The following is a 16,676-nucleotide window of genomic DNA, read 5'->3' on the forward strand; positions in this document are numbered from 1 at the left end:
AGCTTTCTGATGGCAGCTCATGGGAAGGGAGTTCTGTGCTTAATAACCTGTGTGTCTCTAGCACCTGATAAGTGACAGGCTGAGATTCAGGAATGTTTCTGCTGCCCTGGACTATGATACATTTATAATACACACATATACACACACACACTTTTTTTTTTTAACTGTGGAAGCACACCCTCATTAATAGAACTTGAATTTACAAGTTGGAGCAATATCAGCAATACTGATGAAAATGAGGAAAAACATTTCCAGGATTACTTCCTTTTCTTGCATGCTTTCAAAAATGTCTTCAATCAAATAAAGATTTCAGATACAAGTGGACAGTATAAGCCTCCTAATGCTTGTGAAAGGAGCCCTGGTGGCGCAGTGGTTTTACACTCGGCTGCTAACCGAAATGTCAAGGTTCAAACACACCAGCCTCTCCTTGCGTAGCAGTTGGCTTCCGTAAAGATTTACAGCCTTGTAAACCCTGTGGGGCAGTTCTCCAGTCCTCTAGGGTCACTATGAGTCAGAACTGACTTGATGCAATGGGTTTTGTTTTGGAGAATGCTTGTGAATTTCCAGATGAAGGCAACTACTGACAGCCCCTTGTTACTGACAGCCCCTTGTCACGCCCAGACTGTTTGAGCAGAGGTAGATTCTCACTTTACTAATCTTAGAACTCTTTGAAGTGTTCTCCGAAGGCCACAGAGGCCTAGGATACATGAGTCGGGTTAGCCTCTAACAACAATAAAAACAGCTAATTGTGAAGGTAAGGGGTTCCAGATTTGAACATAAAACCTGCTGCGGTCAAGTCGATTCTGACTCAAAGCGACCCTGTAGGACAGGGTAGAACTGCCCCTTAGAGTTTCCAAGGCTGTAAATCTTCACGGAAGCAGACCGCGACATCTTTCTCCCAAGGAGCCACTGGTGGGTTCAAACCACCGACCTTTTGGCTAGCAGCTGAATACTTTAACCACTACACCACCAGGGCTCCTCTAGATCCAGATATACCAGATTCAAATCCTGGCCTTGCTGCTGACCAGTTGATTAATTTGGGGCCAGCAAATACATGTTTCCTAACTTCAGTTTCCTGATCTATAAAATGGGGTTGTAGTAGTACCTACCTCTTAAGGGGGGCTGCTGTTGAGGATTCCATGAGATAATGTTTGAAAAGTGTAGTTCACCGAGTAAGAGTTTAATAAAGGTGACTGTGTCATTCAGATGGTGTTTTTTGTAGTGATTGCACTGACCCCTCAAGGCCTTTCACACGGTGTCCCCACTGTCTGGAACACTCTTTGCCCCACCTCACCTGGACACCCCACCTGGACACCATCATGAAAGCTTCAGCTTGAATGTCACATCCTTGGAGAGGCTTTCTCTGACCACTTTATCTAAAGAGGACTGAATGCCCTGTTCTCCATTTCCACTCTGTTTCTTTCATAACACACTTATCACTAAATTTTTTGTTTTGTTTTGTCAACTTTTTTTTTTTACGTTGAGGTCAGGTACCACTAAGCATAGCGTCTGGCACACAGTAAAACCGGTTGCCGTCAAGTCCATTCCGACTCATAGCAACCCTATAGACAGAGTAGAATTGCCAAGGAGCAGGCTGGTGGATTCCAACTGCTGGCCTTTTGGTTAGCAGCCAAGTTCTTAACCACTGTGCCACCAGGGCTCCTGGCACACAGTAAACCAAAAAAAGCACCCAAACCTGTTGCCATCGAGTCGATTCCAACTCAAACAGTAGGCGCTCAAAATTTTTTGTGGAATTGGAATGAATGAGATGTGAATGTGAAGGTCTTTGCTTAGTGTATCTGAAAGGCCTTGGATCTTGGGTCTGAGTATTTGGGGGCGAGTTTTCATTGGGGTGTCGTGCACTGTGTGTGGTCAGGAAAGCTGGGGTGTTTTGTTAAGTTCCCTGGTGCTTTATTCCCAGTGCTAACTCCAGCCCACAGTGGGAAAGTGTCTGAAAGCTGTCTAGTGAGAGTGCAGAGGTGGCTCGTGCTGATTAAACTACATACTGTCTTTGTGTGGTTAAGTGGGGAGGAAGTATATGTGCGTATGTGCGCACACATGCACAGTGGGTGTCAGCATGCATGTAGCTGCCTTCACATATATACATGCGCTAAAGAAGCAAAGGCTTTTCCTAAACTGCTGAGCCCCAAAGGAGGCACCAAAACCATGGCTAGGCTCCTGAACAGGACTCAATAGGTTCTCCCAAACTAGAGAAAGAAACTGAAGGCCAAGCTGGGCAAGGGCCCCCAGGGAACACAGCAGTTTCTTTGTTTTGCAAACGCTCCTTTTTTTTCCCTGAAAAAACTGTCAGATCCTAGCTCCCCTCTCAGAACAGTGTCCAGGTGTGGGCTCTGCGCCAGGTGTGTGAATCTGGGAGGGTTGCCTCTGGTTTCACCCTTTGCAACATTAATGTCAGGGGCTGGACAGGAACAGTGAGGTGTATGGGGTGGAGTCTTATACTTCCCAGTCTTGGCCTAGAACGTTTCTTTAGGCCTTCCTACTTCCTACCTTGACCCTGAGTAACCAGCACCAACCTAGAACCAACAGCACTTTAAGGGAGAGCTTGCAAACCCAAACACATGAAGGGGCAGGCCAGTGACATATATGAGTGAGGTGGGCCAAGTGCTGGCGCTGAGGACAGTGCCCCTGGAAAGGAGCATGGCCCATCCAGCTGACTACTGTCCTGGGACATGTAGCAGCCCTGAGATTCCTCTAAAGCTGTAATCTCCCAGTTTTAAATGTTAGAGACCAACTTAAAAAAAAAAAAAGTTCGGACATATGCAAGTCAACAATAACCACCGTGCATCTGAGGGCCAGCGTTGGCTTGTGTCCACCAGTTTGCCACCTCTGCTTTAAGGTAACTAGTACTTTAATGTAATGATGACAGGCTGCCTAGTCAGACTTCAGTTCCCCTCATTAAGGTGCAAAATTACATAGAAGTACAAAGTCCTATGCCATCAAATTCTATGAATATCCAAGGTATAACCATGGAGGAGATAGGGGCATGGAGTGGGATCTTTCACTGTTTATTTTATACTCTTTTGAAATGTTCAAAAAATTTTTATAGTAAGCATATACCACTTTTGTGCTAAAAATAACACAATTCTGGAAAACATGAACACATTTGGGGAAATATTTAACATATGGCCTTGAACTCTTTTGAATGAAGCAACAAACAAGTCATCCTCTTTGTCTATTTGACTCATTTACCTCAGTAGTTCACAGCCAGAGGTGGTTTTGCCCTCAGGCTACATTCTTAGAGTCCCTGGGTGGTAAACCCAAACACCAAACCCACTGCCGTTGAGTCGATTCCGACTCATAGCGACCCTATAGGACAGAGTAGAACTGCCCCATAGAGTTTCCAAGGAACGCCTGGTGGATTTGAACTGCCAACCTCTTGGTTGGCAGCTGTAGCTCTTAAACACTACACACCAGGGTGGTAACAAGTGGTTAAAGCATTTGGCTGCCAACCAAAAGATTGGAGGTTCAAGTCCACCCAGACGAACCTCCAAAGAAAGATCCAGTAATCTCCTTCCGAAAAATCAGCCATTGAAAACCCAGTAGAGCACAGTTCTACTCTGACAGAGATGAGTAGGAGTGGACTCAAGGACAACTGGTTGGTGGGTTGGTTGGATATTATTGATTGTCACAACTCATGCGGTGGGAGTGAGGTGGTACTACTGACATTGTTATAGATTGAATTATGTCCCCCCAAAATATGTGTTGTAAATCCTAACCTGTATGCCTGTGGAGCCCTGGTGGCACAGTGGTTGAGAGCTTGGCTGCTAACCAAAAGGTCAGCAGTTCGAATCCACTTCCAATTCCTTGGAAACCCTATGGGGCAGTTCTTCTCTGTCCTATAGGGTTGCTATGAACTGGAATTGACTCAGTGGCAACAGGTTTGGTTTTTTTTTTGTTTTGTTTTGTGCCTGTGGTTATAATCTCATTTAGGAATCGGCAGTCTTTGTTATGTTAATGCGACAGGATTAGTTTAGGGTATATCTTGAGTCAGTCTCTTTTGAGATATAAAAACCAAAACCAAACCCGCTGCCATCGAGTCAATTCTGACTCACAGCGACCCTATATAAAAGAGATTAAACAAGCGAGCAAGTAAGAAAGATAGGGTAAGATAGATGCCAAGACACATGGAGATCTCAAAGGAAGCAGAAGCTGAAGAGACAAGGACCTTCCTCCAGAGCCGGCAGATAGTGAAAGCCTTCCCCTAGACCTGGAGCTCTGAATTTGAACTTCTAGCCTCCTAAAGTAAGAAAATAAATTTTTGTTAAAGTCATCCACTTCTGATATTTCTGTTATAGCAGCACTAGATAACCAAGACAGGCATCTAGTGGGGAGAGGTCAGTCAGGGATGATACCAAACATCTATAAGAGGCCCTTACAACAAAGAATTATCCATCCCAAAATGTCAATAGGTTGAGACATTGAGGTAGAGAAAACCTGATATAAGTTAAGAGAAACACAAATTTGTGCACCTAGAACATATCTGAAAGGTTAAGGGACAATTGATGTCAGAAATAATTTTGAATTTTGTTGAAACTATTTAGTGATTAGCTATTTTTATTCCTTATCTGTAGAAATCCAACATAATAGTGAGAGTGTACTGTTTACCAACCATACCCTGGCCAAGTCCTACAGGGAGTTGCTTTTCTGGATTTGACCTTCATTTGCAATGACTCAGCAGTGGTAAAAATGTGGAACATAAGACAGCTACCTGGCAAAGATGATTTAGTGATGTTTGCCGTCTCAGAATTTGGGAGAACCTTCTCGACACTGCAAGAAGAAAAGAGTTAGTTTGAGATATTTGTGTGCCTTATGGTCCTACCTTGGATTTTCCAGGGACAAATTTCCAAAGAGTAGCTCCCTTATTTGCCTGAAGTATCTTACTCTCCAATCCATTTTATGCACCCATTGGCCTAACCCTGCATTGGATTCCTTGTTCTCCCATTTGCACTTAGACAATTATTTCCTAAAGGTGATATTTGGGGTACATGTTTCAAAGGCATGCACACACCACCCTGACAGGTGTGAGAAATTGTGGCATCAATCAACCATGAGTAAAAGCAATTATTTACTTGTCTTTCATTTCGCTAATTGCAAGCTCAATCACTTCTCCCCATAAATAATTGTGGGAATCAAGTGGGAGCTTTGAAGAAGCCCCTTTAAAATGTAGTATTTCTACTGGGAAACTGTGATTGAGCCTCAGCGGTATGGGGTACTAGGGGATGCTTCTAGATGAAACACTGAGCTGCGCATTAATGAGACTCTATGCTCATAATCTGCTGTTTTGCCATATGCTCACCATATAATCTATTTATGTGTTTTTGAAGCTCACTGCAATTAGAAAAACCTCCTGTTGTCTTCCGCTGACATAAACTAAAAGAGAGACTGAGCATCTGAAGTGGAGTGATCTTACATCCTTGGATTTTGAAGCCAACAGACATGTGCCTGCCCAAGATCTTCATTCTTCCAGGGTCTTTGGGGTGGTGTTTGCCCCACCCCCTCACACATTATCCAAATGCATTCTTAAACTCCCTGGGGAGAACAGTTTCCTCCAGGTACCCGACAAATGGACGGTCCAACACACTTCCTTACTGCTTTCTTTTTTTAATGTTTTACTGTGCTTCAGGTGAAGGTTTACAGAGCAAAATAGTTTCCCATTCAACAATTTGTACACCAAATGTTCCAAGACATTGGCTGCAGTCCCCTCAATGTGTCAGAACTCTCCCTATTTCCACCCTGGGTTCCCCATTACCTTTTGTCTGGTTTCCCTACCTCTTCTGGCCTTCTCATCTTTGCTTTTGGACAGATTTTGCCCTTTTGGTCTCATATAATTAACTGTTCTAAGGAGTTGGTTCCTCTCTGGTATTATTGTTTATTTTGTAGGCCTTTCTATTGTTTGGCTGAAAGGTGGTCTCCCGGAATGGCTTCAGTTCCATTGTTGGAAGGCATCTTAGGGCCATAGCCTTGGGAGTTCCTCCAGTCTCTATCAGACAAGTAAGTCTGGACTTTTTTATGGATTTGATTTTTGTTCTACATTTTTCTCCTGCTCTGCCCCAGACCCTCTACTGTGATCTGAATCAGAGCGGTCTCACTGTCGACTTTCGACAGGTTTGTTTTCACTGTTGACTTTCGACAGGTTTGTTTTATCAGCGTAATTAAAATGGGCAAAGGGCATTCTTTTCATTAATTTCTGAACTGGTCAACAAGTAGTTAGAAATTTCCCTCAGATTATTCTAATTTGGACTCAGGGCCAGCTTGATTTGAAAAATAGGGCGTGGGGTGGAAGAATGAGGTAGAGGGGGCGGGCAGATGAACTTCTAATTTTCCAGGCTGATCAATCGTTAATCCTTCCCCTTAATTACTTTTTCTTTAACTTTGTGATGTGGAATTTAGTGCTCATGAAAAGAAAAGAACTGAGAGCCGTGAAATAAAGCAGGCTTTATCAATAGGTGATGGGCCCTGCAGGCAGCCTCAAAGCACGTCTGAAAGGGCCCCCTTTGCCTGTGGAGAGGAGGTAATTTGATCTCCTTCGTTTTCCTCGCTGGCTCTTACTTTGGACAAGAATAAAAAAAGTGAGCCATATTCAAATGGGGCTTGAAGAAACATATATCTCAAAACTTTTTTTTGCTTAAAATCATTTCATCTTTGTCTAACAGTGACAAACGAGTCTTTGCACACAAGTTGCGCCAGAAGTACAGGCCCATCTGACAGAAAAACAGAAGTGGTTTCTTCAGGCAGAACAAACTATGGGGAATGAGTGGTGATGCTCAGCAAAGATTCACAGTCCCAGGCCCCTTATGAGAAATATTAATTTGGCTTTCTAATTAGCCAGGGAAGTAAGTACCTGAACCCCTGACGCCATTTTCTGTCTCCATTTTCTGTCTCCTAATACCACCATTTTGTGGGCAGGGGCTTTGTGGAAATCTCAGAGCTGTGGCATCAGATAGGCCTAAATTTGACTCCTGGCTCCTGATTACTTGCTGTGGGGCTGTGTGACTTTGGAGAAGTTTCTTTGCCTCTCAGAGCCTCATCAGTAGAATAGGGATACTCCTTCCTCCACCACAGAGGTCTTGTAAGGATTCAATGAAGTAAGGAGTATAGTGGTGATGAGCACGAATTTAGGTGTGATTTTTTTTTTTTTTTTTTATGGACAGACAGACCTGGGAACAAATCCTGATCCTGCTACTCGCTACCTCTCTAAGTCTGCTTCCTCTCCTGTAAAAGGAGAAGTGTGCCACCCATAGTAAACATTTGTGAGGGTTAAATGAGATATCATGTGTAAAGTACTTTGCATAATACCTGGTGTTTTATGGGCAAACGGTAAATGGTGGATATTTTTATTATTATCTTGTTAAAAATCCGTGTAAAATGTTTGGTTTTAAAATGTCATTCCCCCCTCCCCTCTGCTGCCAAACCCACTTCAGCACTTACATTCAAACTTAATGTTTCGAAGATTTTCTGGGAGGTCGTGGAGAGCCACTTTCAGCCACTCGTCCAACTGCTTGGCAAACTTTCGGATCACCTGAGTTAAGCTAGAAAGAGAAATGATACATGTTAAGGGTGTGTGTGGTGTGTCGCCCGGTCCTCCTCATGGGCCCCTGGAGGGCTGTATTTCCTCTAGTGGTGTCAGGTGCCACCCACAGCAGCAAAGGCCTACTGCAGGCAACCCAAGCCCTGTGAAGAGCTGGTGCTTCTGGGAAGAACGTGAGTAGAATGCGCTCCGGTGCAAGCGCTGGTGGACCAGGGAGATGCATGAGGCACAGTGTCGGGGGAGGCCCACTGAGAGGCTTGCCTGCCTCCATAACTTCTGCAAGCAAAGTGAGATCCTTCATGGTTTTGCCGAGCTTTGTGTAAGGGTGGAGTCAGGGGGTAATGCGCCCAAGAGAGCGTTTTGCAGCTGGGCTCTCCTCCTCATGCTGCCAAAGCCCAGTCTTGTTTGAGCCCCTCAGCCGGGCAGGAGCTCTGTTTGCAGCACATGGCCATGCCTGCCTACCCAGCCTGGGCTCGGGCTCACCAAACTGCTTGCTGCTTTGCAGGAACTGGAAAGCAACAGCATATTTTAAAATTCCCAAACAACCCTGGTAAGGGCCTTTAAACCAGATCAGATTTGGACAGTCAAGGCCCAGTCTGGGGTGGGAGGGGAGATAGTGTGGATGTGGGGGGATGGAGGAGATGGGAATATGGAGTTGAAAAGACATTGAGCACAATTTCCAGCCTCTGACCATCAAAATCAGCTGCTCATAGCTCTAGGTCCAGTTTCCTCCATGAAGTCCTCCTTGGTCATGCCAGCCATAGGGACCTCTCCCATGCTGACCACCCACCGTCCCTGCCTTCCACCCACACTGCCTACACTGCCCTGGTGCAGTCTCCCACCAACTCTATCCTGTCAGACCACAGTCACCTGCTGCGTTTCTCTGGTCACTCACTCTTCCCCTTTCTACAACTCTCTCCAACCTTCTCCAAGACCCTCATACCTCCTACCTCTCAGGGAAAACAAACCACAAAGGAAAAATGTCATCAACATTCTTCTCCCTGCATTGATCATCTCCCCCCACTTCCTAATAGAATGAAGGAGCAATGCCGCCTCTTGTCCAAAGCCATACCCCCATCCCAGCCCCTCCTGACTTCTCAGGGTTCTTACATTATTGACTGTCCTTTCTCCTGTATATTCAACTTTTTCTTGTCTACTGGATCATTCCTCTCATCATTTAATGTGTTCAAGAATATCTTGCCTTAAAAGCAAAAACTCTTTCCTCAATTCCATATCTCCTCAAGCTACCATTCTCCTTCTCTTCCACTTCATAGACATCTTCACCTCCCGTTCACTCTTCAGCCCACTGCTGTCCCTCTGCCTAAACAGCTCTCATCCAGGCAGTCACCTTCATCCATGGCACCAAACCTAATGGAAGCTTTTTTTTTCCTCATCTGGCTGGACTCCTTGGCGGCATTCCATTCTGTTACCCACTTCCTCCTTTTGGAAACACTTTCTTCCTTGGGCATTTGTGACCACTCATTCTTCTGGTCGCTCCTCCTCAGTCATTTTTGAAAGTTACTCCCCTCTACCTGGCTACTATGTGCTTGAGTTCTTCAAGTCTAGCTGTGGGCCCTCTCTTTTCATAATTCTTTATTCCTTCCCTGGGTAGTTTCTCAATGCTCACAACTTCAGTCACCACCTATACTCACTGTTATATCTCCAGCACACTCAGAGTTCCAGACCAACCACCTGCTCCACTTAGAAGTCCCAAAGGCATGTCAAACTCAACATCGAAATGGAAATGGGATTCCCCCGCCCCACCCAAACCTAGTCTTTATCTTGTGTTCCCTACAATGTCAACTGCACCTTCCAGGAAGTTTTTGCTTTTAGTTTTTTATTATGAAAAATTTCAAACATAACCCCAGATAGACATAATGGTATAATAAAGCTCCAGGTACTCATCACCCACCATCAACAATTAACCACATTTTTCCAGTTTATCACCAAAACCAGTTGCCATCAATTCAATTCTGACTCATGTTGACCCCACGTGTGTCAGAGTAGAACTGCACTCGATGGGGTTTTCAATGACTAGTTTTTAAGAAGTAGCACTCTAGGTCTTTCGTCTGAGGTGCCTCTGGGTGAACTCGAACCTCCAACCTTTTGGTTAGCTGCCAAGCTCATTAACTGTTTGCACCACCCAGGGACTCCTTAATCTATCACACCCTCCCTTTTTTTGGCCTGAGCGTTTTAGGCAAATCCAAGATGTCATGTCATTTCACCCCTAAAAACTTCTGTATGCATTACTAAAAAAAAAAAAAATTTTTTTTTTAGAAAGCCTAAATAAGTATGTATATGTGTACACACACACAAACCTACACCCACATCCACACCATGCCATTAGTATACCTGACAAAATAAACAGCATTAAAATATTGGTATTCAAGTTTCTCTGTCTCAAAGACATCTTCTAGTTTATTTGAATCAGGATCCACAGAAGGTCTACACACTGCATAAAACATATAATATGCATTGTTCTATTTCTTAAGTCTTTTTTTAATCCTATTTCATGCCATTGATTTATTGGCAACATCATTGTCATTTGCTCTCTGGATGCCCCCCATTCTGATTTGGTTGATTACTTCCTTGTAGTGCCATTTAATTCGTTCCTGTATCCTGAGTGCTTCTTATAAACTGGCAGTTAGGTCTAAAGACTCAATTAAATTCAATTACGATTTTTTAGGGAAGAAAACTTTGTAGATGACCCTTGTGCTGTCAGTTGCAGCACATCATGAGGCTGATAATATCTGGCTGCCCCTCTTTTAGAGTTCCCAGTTTTGAGACTCAGAAATTGTCTCTCTTTCCATTTCCAAGCACTGCAATTTTTTATATCTCTAAATTACCTCTAAACTTCACCCAGTTTTCTCCCTTTTCTTCCTGGTCCAAGCTACCATCAACCGTCACCTGGGCTGCTGCAATAAGCAATGGTTTCACTCTATTCTTGGGATAAAGAGCCAAATCCTGAGGCCCCGGACAAGTAAAGCATTACTGAAGAAGAAGAACAAAGTGGAAGGCCTCACACTATCTGATTTTAGAAACTGTTATACACCCTGGCACTGGTACAACAACAGATACATAGACCAATGGAACAGAACTGAGAACTCAGACGTAAATTCATTCACCTATGAGCAGCTGATATTTGACAAAGGCCCAAAGTCCATTAAATGGGGAACAAAACAGTCTCTTGAACAAATGGTGCTGGCATAACTGGATATCCATCTGCAAAAAAAAAGAAACAATTCCCATACCTCACACAGTGCACAAAAACTAACTCAAAATGGATCAGAGACCTAAATATAAAATCTAAAATGATAAAGATCATGGAAGAAAAAATAGGAACAATGCTAGGAGCCCTAATACATGGCATTAACAGGATACAAAACATTACTAACAATGCACAAGCACCAGAAGAGAAATTAGGTAACTGGGAGCTCCCAAAAATCACACACTTATGCTCATCAAAAGACAAACTACAGATTGGGGAAAAATTTTTGGCTATGACATATCCAACCAGGGTCTAACCTCTAAAATCTACAAGATTCTGCAAAACTTCAGCAACAAAAAGACAAATAACCCAATTTAAAAACAGGCAAAGGATATGAACAGACACTTCACCAAAGAAGACACTCGGGCAGCTAACAGTTACATGAGGAAGTGTTCACCATCATTAGCCATTAGAGAAATGCAAATCAAAACTACAATGAGATACCATCTCACCCCAACAAGGCTGGGACTAATCCAAGAAACACAAAATAATAAATGTTGGAGAGGTCGTGCACTGCTGGTGGGAATGTAAAACGATACAACCACTTTGGAAATTGATTTGGTGCATCCTTAAAAAGCTAGAAATAGAAGTTCCGTATGATCCAGCAATCTCACTCCTTGGTATATATCCTAGAGAAATAAGAGCCCTCACACGAATAGATATACGCACACCTATGTTCACTGCAACATTGTTCATTATAGCAAAAAGACGGAAACAACCTAGGTGCCCATCAACAGACAAATGGATAAACAAATTATGGTACATACACACAATGGAATACTACACAACCATAAAGAACAGCAATGAATCCATGAAATATCTCATAACCTGGATAAATTTGGAAGGCATTATGCTGAGTGAAATTAGTTGCAAAAAAACAAATATTATATGAGGCCACTATTATAAGAACTCAAGGAAAGGTCTGAACACAGAAGAAAACATTCTACAAGCCTACAAGGGTGGAGAGGGAGGGAGGGGGAATTCACTAACTAGATAGTAGACAAGAATCATCTTAGGGGAAGGAAGGACAACACATAATACAGGAGAAGTCCACAGAACTGGACTAAACTTAGCTAAAGCTAAGAAGTTTCCTGAACACAACCAAACACTTCAAGGGACAGAGTAGCAGAGGCGGGGGTCTGAGGGCCATGGTTTCGGGGGACATCTAGGTCACTTGGCATAACAAAGCTTATTAAGAAAATGCTTTGCATCCCACTTTGGTGAGTGGCATCTGGGATCTTAAAAGCTAGCAAGTGGCCATCTAAGACGCATCAATTGGTCCCAACCCACTTGGAACAAAGAATAATGAAGAACAAGAAAGACACAAGGAAAATATTAGCCCAAGAGACAAAAAGGGCCACATAAACCAGACTTTATCAGCATGAGACCAGAAGAACTAGATGGTGCCTGGCTACCACCAATGACTGCCCTGACAGGGAACACAGCAGAAAGTCCCTGATGGAATGGGAGAAAAGTGTGGAGCAGAACTCAAAATCACTTAAAAAGACCAGACTTAATAGTCTGACTGAGACTGGAGGAACCCCTGAAGCATGCCCCCCATTAGCTCCCTTAACCCAGAACTAAAACCATTCCCGAAGCCCACTCTTCAGGCAAAGATTAGACTGGATGATAAAAAATAAAATACTTGTGAAGAGTGTGCATCTTAGTTCAGGCAGATACACAAGACCAAATGGATAGCTCCTGTCCAAAGGCAGGATAGGAAGGTAGGAAGGGACAGGAACTTGTTGAATGGACACAAGAAACCCGGGGTGGAAAGCGGGAGTGTGCTGTCACATTATACGGATTGCAACTAATGTTGCATAACAATATGTATATAAATTTTTGTATGAGAAATTAACTTGAGCTGTAAACTTTCATCTAAAGCTCACACGCACAGAAAGACCCAAAACTTTCCCACAGCCCCAAGACTCCTACTCTAGCCTCGCTTACCTCTCTGGCCCACCTTGCACTTCCTGCACTCATCCACATTTCCGCTCCACTGGCTCTGCCCTGTTCTCTCCCACCTCACGGCCTTTGTCCGTGGCATTATTTCAGCCTAGAGCATCCCTCCCCTTATCACCTACTCAACTTCTCCTTACCCATTCCATCTCAGTCCAGATGGTACTTCCACAGGAAAACCCCCTAATTATTCCTTTCAAAGGACCCTGTAATTGTTGCCTTTTGTATTTATATACCAACCTGGGTATCTGATTAATGTCCACCTTTCCTACTAGAATGTAAGTTCCATGGAGAGGGTGGGGCTGTGCTGTTTTGCTTACCACAGTATCCTCTGTACCTAGCACAGTGCCAACCCCACAGTAGGCATGTAAGAAATGTTTGTTAAATGAATGAATGAATGTCTCCCAGCTCCCAGATGGACAGACCTCAGTATGTTCCCTACAGAGCCCTACACAAACTTTCCCTTCCCCCTGCCCCATTTATTTCTCTGACTTCAGCTCCTCTCCCTCTCCCTGGCTTACTCCATTCCCACAATGCCAGCCTCCTTTCTGTTTCTCCAACATCCCAGGCCCTTGCCTGCCTCACCCAGAGCCTTTGCACTTGCTGCTTCCTATGTCTGGAACGCTCTTGGCCCAAACAGCTACATGACTCCTGCCTTATCAGCTTCATGTTTCTTCAATTGTACCTGCTTAATGAGACCTATTATGATTATGGTTTTTAAAATTTCTAATCTCCCCGCTTACTCAATTTGCCCTGCTGTCTGAACACTCTTGATCCTGCCATATGTTTTTAAAAAATTACTTTGGCTATTGGTCGAAAATAGACTATAGTAGAGCAGTGCTCAGAGGTTATTGCATAATCCAGACAAGAGAGTGGTTAGGACAAGGGTGGTTAACAATAGCACTGGGGAGATGTGGGCAGATTAAAATATTTTGAAGACAGAACCAATGTATTTCCTTATGAGTGGATGTTGGTTGTTGTGGTTTGAATGGCGTCTCCCCAAAAGCTATGTGAACCTGGAACCTCAGAATATGACCTTATTTGGGAATAGGGCCTTTGCAGATGTGATTAAGTTAAGTTGAGGTCATACTGCATTAGAGTGGGCTCCAAATCCAATGATTGGTGTTCTTATAAGAAGAGAGGACACAGAGACAGAGGGAAGAAGGCCATGTGAAGACAGAGGCAGAGATTGGCGTGATGAAGCTACAAGCTGTGGAATGCCAAGCAGTGCCAGGAGCCACCAGATGCTAGAAGAGGCAAGGAAGGACCTTTTACTGGAGGCTTCAGACAAAGCACAGCCCTGCTGACATGCTGATTTTCCCTTGATGCAGTGGGTTGACATAGTGGCTGCAAGAGTGGGCTCAAACATAGCAAAGATTGTAAGAATTGCGCAGGACCAGGCCGTGTTTCCTTCTGTTGTACATAAGGTCACTATGAGTTGGAACCGACTCAACGGCATCTAACAACAGCAACAACAGCCTCCAAAAACTGTGAGCAAATAAATTTCTGTAGTTTTAAGGCATGCAGTTTGTGGTTCTTCGTTACAGTAGCTGCAGGAAACTAATACATGGATGTATGAGGAAAGAATGGAGTCAGGTATGTCTTCCTGAAAGAAAGGGAGTATATGTATTCTCCGAGCTTAACAGAGAGTCCCTGGGTTGTGCAAACAGTTAAGCCTTGGCCACTAGCGGAAAGGTTGGTGCTTCGAACCCACCCAGAGGTGGCTTGGAAGACAGGCCTGCTATCTGCTTCCAACAGGTCACAGCCTTGAAAACTCTATGAAGCAGTTCTACTTTGCAACAAATGGGGTTGCCATGAGTCAGAATTGACAGCAACTAACAACAACAAGCCTAGCAGAGTGACTGATACACCAGTACCAACCAGTTGTCGTTGAGTAGACTGTGGCTCATGCCAACCCCATGTGTGTCAGAACTGTGCTCCATAGGGTTTTCAATGGCTGATTTCAATAGCTGATTTTTGCAAGGTGCCTCTAGGTGGTCTTGAACCTCCAACCTTTCATTTGGCAGCCAAGTGTGTTAACAGTCTGCACCACCCACAGACTCTGACTGATACATCTCATACCAAACTCACTGCCCTCAAGTCGATTCTGACTCATAGTGACCCTATGAGTAGAACTGCCCCATAGAGTTTCCAAGGAGCACCTGGTGGATTCGAATTGCCTGCCTTTTGGTTAGCAGCCGTAGCATTTATCCACTATGCCACATAGGAGGTACGTAATAAACATCAAATACTGAGTGAACCGAAAGTACTGCATATATAATAAGGCCAGAGTGCAAAATTTAGCACATTGGATCCAACTTCTAAGTGAGAAGACTTCTCAGAATATTTACTGTTCTTGCCATACGTCAAAATCTAGAGACACTGACCAGAGTGGTCAACCCATGGCTGCTGGAAAGTCAGGGAGGGTCGGCCTACCACTCTCACCCATGAAAACTTACCCAGAGGCAGTACTCGCAGCCAGAACAGGGGGAGCCAGCCTTTGTCCAGAGCAGAGTAAGCAACAGGGCCATTTACTGCGCCTTTCACCTGGTGTAACTGTTTGGTTTTATTACATTGAAGGAAAAGCAGGAGGGATTCAGCTCAGAAAGGATTCTATTCTGGGCCTTGGACTTGGAGCTGTCAGACTTTTAGGAGTAATCTACACCTTCTGACTGATCTGCTTTGGTGTCAAATGAGCAGGTAAGGAGCTGACTTCCCAATCGCCTAGTCCAAGAGATGCCTTCCCCAGCCCTGGCCACTCCACCTTCCAGCAGCATCTGGGGATGCTGACCGTCACCCCCTTCTTGAGATTCATTCCTTCCTTGGTGTTCTGACCTCCTTCCCTACTGACACTGCCACGCTCCTTCCTCACGCTCCTTCCTCCTCCCATCTCACAGCCCTTTCTCTCTTGCTTCTTAATTCCACACTTTAAGTCCCTGAATGACCTCCAACACTAACAGGAAGCATAATTACCACAGCAACAACGGTGCTAATAGCAGCTACCTTTTAATGAGTGCAAGGTGCCAAGCACTAAACACTTCACAGGTATTTTCTTATTTAACCTCACACCAACCCTATGAAGCAGGAGCCATTGTTACTCCCAACAGAAACATAAGAAACAGAGAAGTCGCTGTATTTGTTCAAAGAGATGCAGCAAGTAAGTGGCAGGGTCAGGATTCAAACTCAGATCTGCCTGGCTCCAAAGCCTGGCCTCATAGACATTATCTTACTCTGGTCTCAGGTGATGAAAATGCTCACACATGTGACAGATGCCTCGTTGCTCACCATCTCCAGACCAATGCCTTCTGCTTTTCTGTCACCAGCCCTGCTATTCCTTTAGCATCCCGGGATCAGCTCTCAAGCTTCTCCTTGCTTCTTTGACATCTTATCCTCCCTGCCCATTGACCACCCCTACACACACATACACACACACACACTCTCTCTCAAACACTCACACACTCACTCACACTTTTCACACACTCACACACTCTCTAACACATACACTTCACATACTCTCTCACACAAACTGTCACACACTCTGTCTCTCTCACACACATTCACACATGCTCACACATATGCTTCACACACTGTCTCACACACAGACTCACACTCACACACACAGACACACTGCCTCATATACATACTTCTCGAGGTCTATCCAGTTAGTCACAAGTCCTATTTATCCAAACTCTGCAGGTTCTCCCACCTGGCCCCTCCCACCCATTGACATAGCCCAGGGATGGGTCCCTGTCAGCTCTAACCTGAACCATCCCTATGCCTCTGGTCTTCCTCCCTCCTCTGATACAGTGAAAGGAACACAAGCTTCAGAGCCACTTAAACCCGCCTCTGCGGCTTGCAAGGTAGGGGACCCTGGGCAAGTCAGTGAAGCTCTTTGAACCT

At 44.4% G+C, this 16,676-nt stretch overlaps 1 protein-coding gene across 3 annotated transcripts in view; it reads right to left on the reverse strand.

Annotated features, from left to right (window-relative positions):
* RFX4 (regulatory factor X4) overlaps nt 1-16,676 on the reverse strand; it is a 165,712-nt gene that overhangs the window by 49,370 nt on the left and 99,666 nt on the right. For all 3 annotated transcript variants that reach the window (XM_064283660.1, XM_023539153.2, XM_003405309.4), the window contains 2 exons: nt 7,450-7,550; nt 4,730-4,788 (listed from right to left, as the gene is read on the reverse strand). In XM_064283660.1, the coding sequence (XP_064139730.1) occupies nt 4,730-4,788; nt 7,450-7,550 (160 nt within the window). The remainder of the gene's footprint in view (nt 1-4,729; nt 4,789-7,449; nt 7,551-16,676) is intronic.

The sequence above is a fragment of the Loxodonta africana genome, chromosome 4 (assembly GCF_030014295.1).
Source record: "Loxodonta africana isolate mLoxAfr1 chromosome 4, mLoxAfr1.hap2, whole genome shotgun sequence".
NCBI lineage: Eukaryota > Metazoa > Chordata > Mammalia > Proboscidea > Elephantidae > Loxodonta > Loxodonta africana.